At 31.0% G+C, this 12065-nt stretch overlaps 1 protein-coding gene and 1 long non-coding RNA gene across 10 annotated transcripts; both read right to left on the bottom strand.

The window, feature by feature from the left end:
- Positions 1 to 4147: 4147 nt before the first annotated feature.
- Positions 4148 to 4860, bottom strand: LOC121174033 (uncharacterized). The gene is made up of 2 exons (XR_005889720.1): positions 4358 to 4860; positions 4148 to 4279 (listed from the first exon to the last, which is right to left on the bottom strand). It is a non-coding gene; the product is annotated as an uncharacterized lncRNA (long non-coding RNA).
- Positions 4861 to 5077: 217 nt separating this feature from the next.
- Positions 5078 to 8846, bottom strand: LOC100778822 (uncharacterized). 9 transcript variants are annotated; one of them, XM_014771116.3, is made up of 8 exons: positions 8567 to 8794; positions 8358 to 8454; positions 7457 to 7559; positions 6476 to 6780; positions 6277 to 6403; positions 5914 to 6189; positions 5702 to 5803; positions 5078 to 5592 (listed from the first exon to the last, which is right to left on the bottom strand). In XM_014771116.3, exons 4-8 carry the CDS (start codon positions 6778 to 6780, stop codon positions 5248 to 5250), a joined length of 1155 nt encoding a protein of 384 aa, XP_014626602.1. In that variant the 5' UTR covers positions 7457 to 7559; positions 8358 to 8454; positions 8567 to 8794; the 3' UTR covers positions 5078 to 5247. The 9 variants fall into 9 exon arrangements, with proteins under 9 accessions (XP_014626602.1, XP_006602154.1, XP_014626601.1 ...); XM_006602091.4 differs by having other exon boundaries at positions 8358 to 8434; XM_014771115.3 differs by lacking the exon at positions 7457 to 7559 and having other exon boundaries at positions 6476 to 6783; positions 8567 to 8846.
- Positions 8847 to 12065: the final 3219 nt, after the last annotated feature.

The raw sequence follows: 12065 nt of genomic DNA, 5'->3' as shown, positions 1-12065 counted from the left end.
AGTCTTTTTGCATGGTGTCTTTTTGTGTCCGGTCATAAAACCTCAAACGGGGGCAGGGTTAAACTTCTATGGTGGTATTTCGTTTCCCACGTTGTTTTGATGTCTGCATCCCTCATGATTGTTTGTAACCTTCAAGGTCATAACTCATGGTGGGGAGTTAAAAAGTTTCGTTTAGGCTTTTCGAGAACTATAAAAACCAATGGTCTCTTATGTTTCTCTTGTTTTCTTGTTTTCATCCTCATTTCTTCTTGCCTTCAATTTCTTCATTGGTTAATGAGTGTTCTTAGAAGGAAATTTTGTCGGTAAGGATTGGATTTTGTTCTTCGCTTTGATTAAGTGTTAATGGATTCAAGTACACTAATGTGTCCCAAATAGTAAAGTTAAAACAGAAGTCGAAGTATCGTATCCACAGGGACTTTATTTATAAAATAAGTTAAAGAAAATTGACTTGAAAAGATTATGAGAAAAATAGTAATTTAAATTTACAGAAAATTAAATCAAACAAGAAGAGAAATTAAACAAGAATTTAAATTAATTAATTAATTAATTAAAGACAAAAAAGATGAAAAAATCCAATATTATTGTAGAAGGAAATTCAGAATATGAGAATGTTGGAAACTTAGCATACTAGAGCTACTCTTTGATGTAATGTTAATGATTTTTCTCTATTTATAATTATTATAATTTACACTTAGACCTACTAGTATACTCTAACTTTGGTCTCCCGCATGAAAGAGTTTAATTTATTTATTTTCTCTCTCAAATCCCTTTGCAAAGCTAAAATAGTAAATTGCATTAAGAATAAAGATGTATAACAGACTAAACAAATATCAACATATCCCTAGTGATGACTTTATTTAAATACCCTTTTCCAATTCTATTAGAGAAAAAACATTTTCCAACACTACTCCTAAAATTTACTATGCAAATGAATGATCAAGCCACAAGCAATAATATTAAGCACATGAAAAGATAATGCAAATGTAATATTCATAAATAGATAGGAAGATAAATTACATCAAGAGTAGTTGACTGTCAAGTTCCCAACAAAAAGGATTTAGCTTCTCATTGTCATAGAGACTTTACAATTACAAGAAGGAAATATTTAATAAAGGGAGAAAAGATAAGAAAGGGAATGGAGGGAAGGAATGACTCCTAATGTTTACTTCTCCTTCTTCTAGTCTTTGCCTTCTATAAGAAATTGTATTCTTTTGGAATTTCTGTGTGTTTTTTCTTTCTTCTCTCTTATTCTTTTGTAGGTGCAGATTAGTGGCTTCTTGCACTAAGCTTGTCTTTACTTTCCTTAATTAGTCATGCTTTTCTTAATTATTATGATTTCCTTAATTATTCTTATTTCCTTAATCAATCATACTTTCCTCAATTAGTCTTCTTTCCTCAATTAGTTCACTTTCCTTAATTAACTTGTTTTCCTCGGCTTTATTTTATTCACTAAGCATCATAAATTCATCACTTTTAATATTCTTTGCACAAAAACTTAAATGATGTTAATTTAACAATTAGTTGCTCAAAAAGAAAAAATTACAAATTCTTATATAATTTAATCCCAAAATATATTCATAATTAGTGGTTATCATTAAACTTGGCTCACCCACTTTATTCTTCCTTGGACTCGTTGTTTTCATCCTTATTTCTTCTTGCCTTCAATTTCTTCCTTGGTTAATGAGTGTTCTTAGAAGGAAATTTTGTCGGTGAGAATTGAGTTTTGTTCTTTGCTTTGATTAAGTGTTGATGGATTCAAGTGCACCAATGCGTCCCAAGTAGTAAAGTTAAAACAGAAGTCTGAGTATCGTATCCACATAGACTTTGTTTATACTTAGGTAGATGAATATTTTATTAATAAAATAATTTAAAGAAAATTGACTTGAAAAGATTATGAGAAAAACAGTAATTTAAATTGACAGAAAATTAAATCAAATAAGAAGAGAAATTAAACAAGAATTTAAATTAATTAATTAATTAAAGACAAAAAAGATGAGAAAATCCAATATTATTGTAGAAGGAAATTCAGAAGATGAGAATGTTGAAAACTTAGCATACTAAAGTTACTCTTTGATGTAATGTTAATGATTTTTCTCTATTTATAATTATTCTAATTTACACATGGATCTACTAGTATACTCTAACTTTGGTCTCCCGCATGAAAGAGCTTAATTTATCTATTTTTTCTCTCAAATCCCTTTGCAAAGCTAAAATAGTAAATTGCATTAAGAATAAAGATGTATAACAGACTAAACAAATATCAACATATCTCTAGTGATGACTTTATTTAAATACCTTTTCCCAATTTTATTAGAGAAAAAATGATTTCCAACACTACTCCTAAAATTTACTATGCAAATGAATGATCAAGCCGCAAGCAATAATATTAAGCACATGAAAAGATAATACAAATGTAATATTCATAAATAGATATGAAGAGAAATTACATCAAGAGTAATTGAGTGTCAAGTTCCCAACAAAAAGGGTTTAGTTTCTCATTGTCATGGAGACTTTACCATTGCAATAAGGAAATATTTAGTAAAGGGGAAAAAAATAAGAAATGAAATGGAGGGAAGGAATGACTCCTAATGTTTGCTTCTCCTTCTTCTAGTCTTTGCCTTCTATAAGAAATTGTATTCTTTTGAAATTTTTGTGTGTTTTTTCTTTCTTCTCTCTTATTCTTTTGTAAGTGTAGATTAGTGAGCTTCTTGCACTAAGCTCGTCTTTACTTTCCTCAATTAGTCATGTTTTCCTTAATTATTATGATTTCCTTAATTATTCTTATTTCCTTAATCAGTCATACTTTTCTCAATTAGTCTTCTTTCCTTAATTAATTTGTTTTTCTTAATTAACTCTGCTTTCCTTAATTAACTCGTTTTCCTCAGTTTTCTCAAAAAGAAAAAATTAGGAGAGAAAAATTACAAAATCTTATATAATTTAATCCCAAAATATTTTCATAATTAGCGATTATCATTAAGCTTGGCTCAACCACTCTATTCTTCCTTGGACTCGTTGTCTTCATCTAGGTATGCTTTACTCTAGTTTCTTCGAGTTTTAGGCAATTTCTCCATTTTCGTTCCTTTACTTCTTCACCATGTCTTGTTTTGGTTTCGACGAAGATAGTTCTCCACTTGTTCCTCGCAAGTTTATGCTTGCAAAAGAAGTGTCTAGTATAAGAGGGGGGGGGGGGGGGTTGGAATCATTTTCTGACTCCCATCTCTCTTCCTCTCTTTGATGAAGATGTCTTTCAAGCTTTGATGAGAGGATCAGAGGTTTCTTCTGGCATTAACATTCTCGCTAGCAATACTGCTAGCAATGGGGTTAACACCACTCCTCTAACCCCGATGAGGAGGTTGAAGTCTTTGAACTTTTTAGGCAAGAGGATGAAGCTGTTGAGTAAAGAAAGAAGAGTGTAGGTAGGAAAACAAAGAACAAAAAGAAAGGTGGGGAGCAAAAGGTATTAGAATAGTAGGTCTCAAACAAACGAGAAAATGAAAAGAGTATCCTTCGATCGACCTCCCTTGATATATCAGGATTTCTGGAGAAGTCGATACTCATATTTTCATTTTACATGGATCATGTTCAAAATTAAATTACTATGAAAAAAATATTTATTTGATTTGATTAAGGAAGATGATATGAAATAAGTTTCTTAGCTATCTTGTTTCAAATCTATGGTTGTAGTAAGTATTATAATGTAGTGACTAACAAGGGTTCAATTCAACACAAAAAAAAAAGGCAGAGAAATATTTTTAGGATAGAATAATTCTACCGAGAAAGTGATTGATTTGGTTGCAAAGTATTGCCTTGTGTTGCGTTCAATTAATTAATCATTATCAATACTAATAATGTGAAGCATGTCTAGATAAAACTTGAGGCTACAGTCATCAATAATGCTTGATCCTCTGCAGTTTATTTTGAAACTGCAGGATGTGCAATTATGAATCTTAACCTTAAAACTTATAAAACTAAATTTTAACAGGTAAATTTATTATTTAATAAATTAAATCAAAGTACCAGATTCGTGCAGTTTTTTAACAACGGTAGAGGATCTTAATCCAAGTAACTTTACATTCTGAATTGGTCATCCCGGAAGGCAAATAGGAAGTATAGGAAGCAATAGCCTAGAGTATACTGGAGGATGAAATTTATGAAATCCAATATTCAATACAGCCCAAAATGAAAACATTCTGCAAACTTAACCATATAGCTTCTTGTTTAGTATCATATGGAGCTTTGGATCAACTACACTTCATTCCTTATCTTTTGCTTCCTACTCCTGGTAGTATAAAACACATTGTTCAAGCAATTAAATGACAATAATCTCATCAAATATTTGCCCTCAGGGCCAAGTTACCTCTTACAAGGAACTTCATCAGTTTGGTGACTTCTACCTCATCACTCCTTAAGAAACATGGCAAACAAAGATGGACCCTTAATACACCTCTAGATGGGAGAGTTGACAAATGTTGTAATGAGTAATAATACATGCACCCACACTTTTTAAACACCTAACCAACACCCATAATTTTTCTCTCTCTTCATATCACATCATAATATCTATGTTTCTCTCTCTCACTAGGTGTATAATACATATTGGATGTCTATGAATACTTTTCCATATCCTATATGGCAACAAACATGCTTATTCACCATATGGAAGCTATTCGAGGTAATTAACAAAAATATATACTCATTGACTCAACCTATATCACTAAGAAACAAAACCTGCAGCAATAACAAGTTCAATCCAACTTTTTATCCAGATCCTTTTAATGGGCACCCACAAAGAAGATAGGGGCATTTTATACCAAAAAAATAAAATAATTAAAAGACATGTTGGACACATGATATGCTGGAGTTAACATACTAACGATGTCAAGGGATCAGGGGATGCCAGTGTAACCAATAGTCAAAAGTTGGGAGTTTTTCTGTAGAAACAAAAAAAGGGATGCACGTGTGATTAGAATAAAACTGAGGGGATGTCTCTGTAATTTGCTTCAAGTATATGAACCTGAAAGACAATATAAGAAAATACATAAATACATTAAAGTAGAACATTTCAAAACACATTTTGTGAACCTCATAAAGTTAATATATACGTTAATATCCAAACTGTAAAACATTTGTCATACAAGACACAATTACATTAAAGGCAAATCAGTATCAACGAGTCACTATAGTTCACTTCGTGACTTTGTCTAATCCTCATCTTGACTTTCCTCTGTACTACATGGATGGCATGGACTAACGATTCATGCTTTCCATCAATTGTCGTATCAATGCATTGTTCTGCTCAAGAAGCCTCTCAATATTTGCAACTTTGGTTTGAAGCCCATCTCTTCCATTTATAACTCCTTCCATCTTTTTTCTCAATTCATCAAACTCTTGTTTTTTTACCCACTCTATTGATGAAGATGAGTCATGATAGCAAGGCCTTCCTGCAACTGCCATAGATTCCATTCCAAGACCATATACTTTTCCTTTCTTCGACCTAGCTACATCACACCACACATCAAACTCACTTGGTGGAGGTTTTCCTTGTGCCAATGCTCGTTCGGTCAATTGTTTCAATGTGTGTGTAAATGCCTCCTATCATCACCAATATAAGCCTAATAAGTGCTTCATAACAAACCAAAATAGAGTAAAACAACACCATAAACAATTACATGTACATGATTATAAAGGTGGAGCTCATTACATTTAAAAGTTGTGATCTCCTATCCACCCATGTGTTGTCCTTACGTTGGTGCATGCGACGAAACAACTCCAATGGAGTTGGAGTGGTTCCGGTCTCTTTCATCTAACAAAGAACAAGGAATACAAGAACTTGTTAGTTTTTAAGTTAAACAGATTATTAAACTAAATCTTGAGATAAACAACATAATAAATGATATTAAGTGACAACTTAACCATATTAGCTCTATGCTGAGATGCGGAAATAGAGCCACCAGTGTGAGATGCTCCACAATTAGATGCTCGATTTGTTTTTGCTTGGGCACTCTTCTTTTTGAATCCTTCAGATCTCCAATGATCGCACAATATCTCCCAAACACTATCTTTAATCCAATTTGGTTTATCCATTGTGGTCCGAGCCTTATTTAGCTTATTTGTCAGCAATATTGAACCTCGCATCTCAAAATTCTTTTTTGCCCAATTGTAATCTGGTGGACTAATAGAAAACTTAATCTATATATAGGGAAAAAAACGTAAGCTAAAAGTAGACTAAATATACATATCCAAATTAAATGTAATAATCAGCATATGAAATTTTACCAAAAATTCTTCAAACCATGAGTCCCTTGAGCTAATCGGTATCTTCTTCCAAGATGGCCAGGGGTCAATATAATGACTCGTGAGGATATCCGTAATCCCATTAGCAGCAGGGCGTGAAGGTAAGAATCTGCAAAGATTACATGCAAATGGTCAAATCTATTAAAAAAAGTCAAATAAGTAGCAAAATAGAAAAACATACCCTTGTCCATCAAGGCATAGAATTGGCTTCCCATCATTGCTCTGTGTCTCTAATGCAATAGATGATCTAAGGGTGCGTCCTGCATCTGAATTTGTTGGTTGTGAAGTACATGGTGAGTGTACCCCTTGTATTGAAGGTGGAGGTGTCACATCAGATGTCCTAGCAGGTGGATCAGAGGGATGATATACTGTATCTGACAAAGCATACTGTGGAATTTGAGTAGTCATTCGTGGTAGATGTCTACTACGTTGTTTTGTTGGATGACAGTTAGAAGCTTTTCCTTTATTCTGATCTTCCCCTGCCATCTGCTATTAACACATAATTAACAATGTAGACTATGTTGAGAACATGATTGTAAAAATGAGAGTTGATTATAAATTGCTTGTTTGCCATTTGAATAACAATAACATTCAGAAGAAAAAAAAATCACAAGGGACAAATAAGGTAAACTAGTTATTTATGATGAGAACAAAATGCATTTATTCACACAAGACAGTTGCTGTAAGATGTATGATCCTACCACAATCTTGGAGTAGAAGTTGGGATTGCATCGATTGGACTTAAACCATGAATATTTTACCCTATGTACCTGTATGTGTTAACTTCTTAATGGGGGAGATAAGTCAACTTGTGCTTGAGTGAATGAATGTTATCAGAAAATGGAGCATTCAGAGTTTATATTGACTTTAGGCAAGGTAACTAAATAGGTAAGGGGCTGAAATTTTGTGGGTTGAAAGTTGTACATCTCAAGGTTATAAATGAGTCTAGCTCAAACTTTGAATAAATGTGTAACTGAGTAAGTACTAAGGATTACTCAAACTTTTACAGCATGCAATTTTGAGTTTTAAAAAGCAACTTGTTGCATATCATTCAAATGACTTAAACAAGTTTAAAATCATTAAATAAATAAATCCCTTGTCAATAATAATCACCTAAAGAACCTAGAAGGAATACATAGCACGTGGAAATTAAGCAATCTACCTTTCAAGTTTCAACAACCAGATGCATGTGATAAATTACCATCGCATGTAATTTCCCAAAGCTACCATCACCTAGCTATCTAATTTGATAGATATATGTCCTGCTGTGAGATTTCATTTAATAGACACTTTTCAATAGCCTTCTAAAAAGCCAAGATTGTGAATAAAAAACCATATAGCAAGATTAAGAAGCAAAATCTTTATCAAAATCCCCTTTAAAGTCTCTCATAAGTCATAAACCCAAAATCTTTCAAAATTCAAACCAATTCATTAATTGCCTTAAATCCTGATCTATTATTCCAGCAAACATCTATATTCCTTTTTGTTGTAATTCAACATGAACTTTCTATCTCCAAACAAAAACTGAGGGGCTTTGCTAAACAAAAACATGGGGCTTTCAAATCGACCATTCCTATACCATACAGAATAACATACTGTCCTTTTGGGTTTACACACATGCAAGGCATTACACAAATCTGGCATTCAAACTAGTCACTGAAAAAACAAATAGAGGAATAACAGTAATGAGACTTATTAAAAAAAAAATAGTGTTAACCACCATTTTGGTCCCGGGAAGTGTAACACCCTGTCACATTAGTCCATGAAAAACTAAGGAAAATCCACACTTTTCGTTATTTTGGTCTAAACATATATTGTTATCACTCAAGTCACAGATTTTTCTTAAAATTTTGGACTAATGGAATTGACAGATTGCACTTACAAAGACTCATTTAGATTTTCCTTAATTTCAAGGACCAATGTGATGGCCATACACTTTCAAGGATTAAAATGATAGTTCACCAAAAAAAAAAAAACATACAAATTTAAGGTCATGATGAAAACTGTGAAGGGTGAAGCCCCATATGAATAAAACTCATTGAATGAAGAACAAAAGGCACTACCTAGCGCCTAAACAACTTTTTGCGAGCACTGCTCTTCTCTATAGCCATATCAAGTGCCAACTACTTCTTCTACGCTTCTGAGAAATCAACATCGAAACTTGCCACATTAAAAATGGGGCAAAAAAAGAAGCATAAACACAAACACGTCATATGTAAAAATGAAAAGAGAAACGAAACGACCCATTATAGTAAAGCAGCGAATTTTACACCTGGAAGGGGTTGATAGGCGGTGACCTTAGCTGTAATCTGAGCACGGTGGTCAACGACAATGGAGCTACATGAGTTGGTTAGGGTTGAGAAAGAGAGACTGAAGGAGACCGTGAAGCGCCAATTCCTTCTTTTATACTATGATTTTTTTTACTGTTTATTTATATGATCTGGGAATTTGTGTTTGGGGAGAAAATTCCCTCCCCAATTATTTATTTGAGTTTTTCAGTACTGAAGAGGATTTTTGGGGGTTTTGATTATGAATATGAATCGTCCTTAAACAATGGGACTCTGAGCCACTTTGTTAGTACTATGTAGGTTATTTTTGGTTCTCATTAATTTGATTTTTCATGGAATGAAAATGTGGTTGGATTTTTATTTAAAATAAAATTTGAATTAAATTAAACTAATATTTTGTAATTTGGTTGACTTGATTTTTGTGATTTTTATTAGAATATTATTTTTTAAAAATTTATATATTTTCTTTTCATATTTTAAATAAAATCATATTAAAAATTATTGATAATAATATACAAAATTTATTAATATGTTAAAATTTCTACAATAACAATTTGTAAAATTTCATCTATTCTAAATCAAACATATCTTTAAAAAAATATTTGAAAAAAGAAAGTAATATGTATTGTATAATACAAAAATATTATGTAACTGTGATACACACAAAATGCATAACACTAAAGTAATATAAGTGTTAATGAACAGGTTTCAAAAACACAAAATGCAAACTAAACCAAACTAACTGGTGTGAGAAAAAAATCATCAAAAAAATCCAAAAAGAATTGATTTGATTTGATTTTTGATTTTTTTTTTTATCTTGGATTCGTCTGAATCTGAACACCCTTGTTGCTTTAGATTAAAAACAAAGTCATTTGATGTGAAAGTAATTTTTGAAAGAAAATAAAGTGTAAGCAAACTATAATCATAAAAATCTATAATCTATAATATAATTAAAGAAAATACTTTTTTAAGTAATTGTTTTTGGTCTTCACTTTTATTTAGACTATTTTATCCTTCAAACATTATTTTCATAAATAAAATCCGTGTATTTAGTTAAAGAATATAATAAAAAAAAAACAGATATAATCTATAACAATAAATAAAAAGAAAACTTCTCTAAGTAATTATTTTTGTTCTCCACTTTTATTTGGACTATTTTATCCTTCAAAAACTATTTTCATAAATAAAATTGTACTCATTTAAAGAATAAAATGAAAAACAATATAAACACAAAGTTTTGAAATTTCTATTTAGTAACTTACACTTCCATGTACTCTCTTACTATCAACCAATAACAATATTAATATATAAACTGTTTTGGATTAAGCTAATTTGAATGTAAATGCACACTCCCTTCAAATAATACACGACTGCACAAAACCTTCCCTCAAATTATTAACAATGCCTCAAAGGAAGGTTCTCATTTTTATTCTTAATTTCTAGTTTCAAATTTCGATCTAAATTCTCTTTCTTTTTCTTCCTCTACTTTTTTCTTCTCCTTCTTCAACTTTAACTTTTTCTGTATAATAATCTCTGAGTAGAAATTTGGTTTACATAATGTTTGAAATGTTGTTATTTAGATTATAGATTTGGAAGGATGGAAATTGTAAGTGCGAATTATAACAATGTATTCAAGTCCTCTTTAGATTTTAATCCATCAAGGCATCTTTATTTTATTATTGTTTTCGGATTTTTCAGGTGTTGCATTTGTGGCCAAATCCTCCCTGCCCAACATTCTGTAAACTCAACAATTATTTTCCAAAGCTTGCTTTTGCATACATAAAACATTGGTAATGTCGGGAAACAACTCAACACATGGGATACACGTCCACCTTTCCAATCCTTCCAAATCTGAGGTTGCACACTTTCTCTATGTAAATTATTATCAATCGTATTATATCAAATTCTCAATAGAACATTATACCAACTTTCTTTTAATACATGAAAAATTATTCTTTTTTTCCTTTTATATGCAAAGATGACAAAATCTTGAAATTTTATAAAGTATTTTGCAAGATTCAATAGAATTGTTTATGCTAACACATGTACTTCTCCTTATTCTTCATTTTTTTTTTTCCGAAGACTTTACCATAAATAATATTTTGGAATGCACATATTTTAAAATTGAAAGGATTCTTAATTTTTTTTAAACTTTTGTTTTATTAAACTTCTTGCTTTATTTGCTTTCAACTTACTCATTTTTTTTCCAGATTTTTCAATAACTATTTTTAATTATTTTTCTCCACTTTTTGTCTTCGTATTTATTGGTGAATTTTTTTTGTCTCCATCTGGAAAAATCAAAAAGAGTAACAAAAAGATAACTAATTTTAAGAACCTACAAATTAGTTAACTAAAACTGCCCATTTTTAAATTTTAAAACCTACTAATTTGTTAATTAAAACTGTTTATTTTTTTAATTTAAAAAATCTGCCAAATGAAAACTTCCATTTTTTTTTCTTAAATTTTTAACAAACCAATATTTTAATTTAAACTGTACATTTTTAAATTTTAAAAATCTACTAATTTGTTAATTATAACTATCCATTTTTTAAAATTTTAAAAGCCTACCAATATGTTAAATACGATTTAAAGACTTGATTTTTTTTATCAACATTTTATTTTAATCATTTGTGTCTATATTTGCTTAAACTATATTATATAGTAACAAATGAAGCAAATGTTTGTTTCTTTAAATTTTGTATTCTAAGTTTCTGAGACATTTTTTTTTACATTTTTACTAGTGCAAGGTGAAAGGTTCATTTGAGAAGGATAAGTTTACAAAAGTGATGGATTACAAGACTATTTGATTGACTAGTAGCTAAACTACTTTAGGAAAAAGTTTGCCCATTATGGATTGCTTCAGCACATGCAGTTCCATAAGCTATTTCCTAACTACCAGAGATAGGGATCTTTTCAGGTTGATGATTATGTTGCATTCCTTCTAAGCATAACTCCTAAAACACAGTAACCTCCAAAGCATACACATATAAACAAGAACAAGAAATATATAATATTTATTACTACCACTATTGTAGAATATATCATGTACAAATTTAGCAGTTAAGTTTCATTATAGGAATGCAGAGAATACAACAAGAGCTGGAGCAGGGGTCGAAATAGCAGACCAGGGGGTGCAGAAGGAAGTCAAACCCAAAAGGAAAATTACAAAACCATCTTACCTCAGTGATTATGTCTGAGGAAGAATGGTGAAATAGTAGCAAAAAGCATCTCATTAGGAAGGGAACATCCTTACTAAGTGTTGTCTGCATTAGGGGGACAGCACTAACGAAATTGTGATTGCCAAATCATTCTAGAAGTTTTTTCTGTTATTAGGAAGCCTATATATATGTAAATAACAAAGCAAGGAAATCAATGAGAATTATTCCCAATTACCTCTCTTCTCTGTGTGCTTTCTGTGTCTTCTTCCTTCTTCTTCAGGGGAGTGCTAACATTTCAACTAATAAATAATTTTTAAACTTCAAA

The sequence above is a fragment of the Glycine max genome, chromosome 18 (assembly GCF_000004515.6).
Source record: "Glycine max cultivar Williams 82 chromosome 18, Glycine_max_v4.0, whole genome shotgun sequence".
In the NCBI taxonomy this organism is placed as follows: Eukaryota; Viridiplantae; Streptophyta; class Magnoliopsida; order Fabales; family Fabaceae; genus Glycine; species Glycine max.
The sequence above is the reverse complement of the archived record's forward strand: the minus strand, read 5'-3'. Positions and strand labels throughout refer to the sequence as shown.

What these genes read in the sequence shown, in the direction of transcription:
- LOC100778822 (XM_014771115.3), bottom strand. Translation starts at nt 6,780, where the DNA reads ATGGCAGGGGAAGATCAGAATAAAGGAAAAGCTTCTAACTGTCATCCA. An exon ending in CTATGCCTTGATGGACAAGG is followed by an intron (nt 6,404 to 6,475) that starts GTATGTTTTTCT and finishes TAATCTTTGCAG; the next exon opens with ATTCTTACCTTCACGCCCTG. An exon ending in CATGGTTTGAAGAATTTTTG is followed by an intron (nt 6,190 to 6,276) that starts GTAAAATTTCAT and finishes CCCTATATATAG; the next exon opens with ATTAAGTTTTCTATTAGTCC.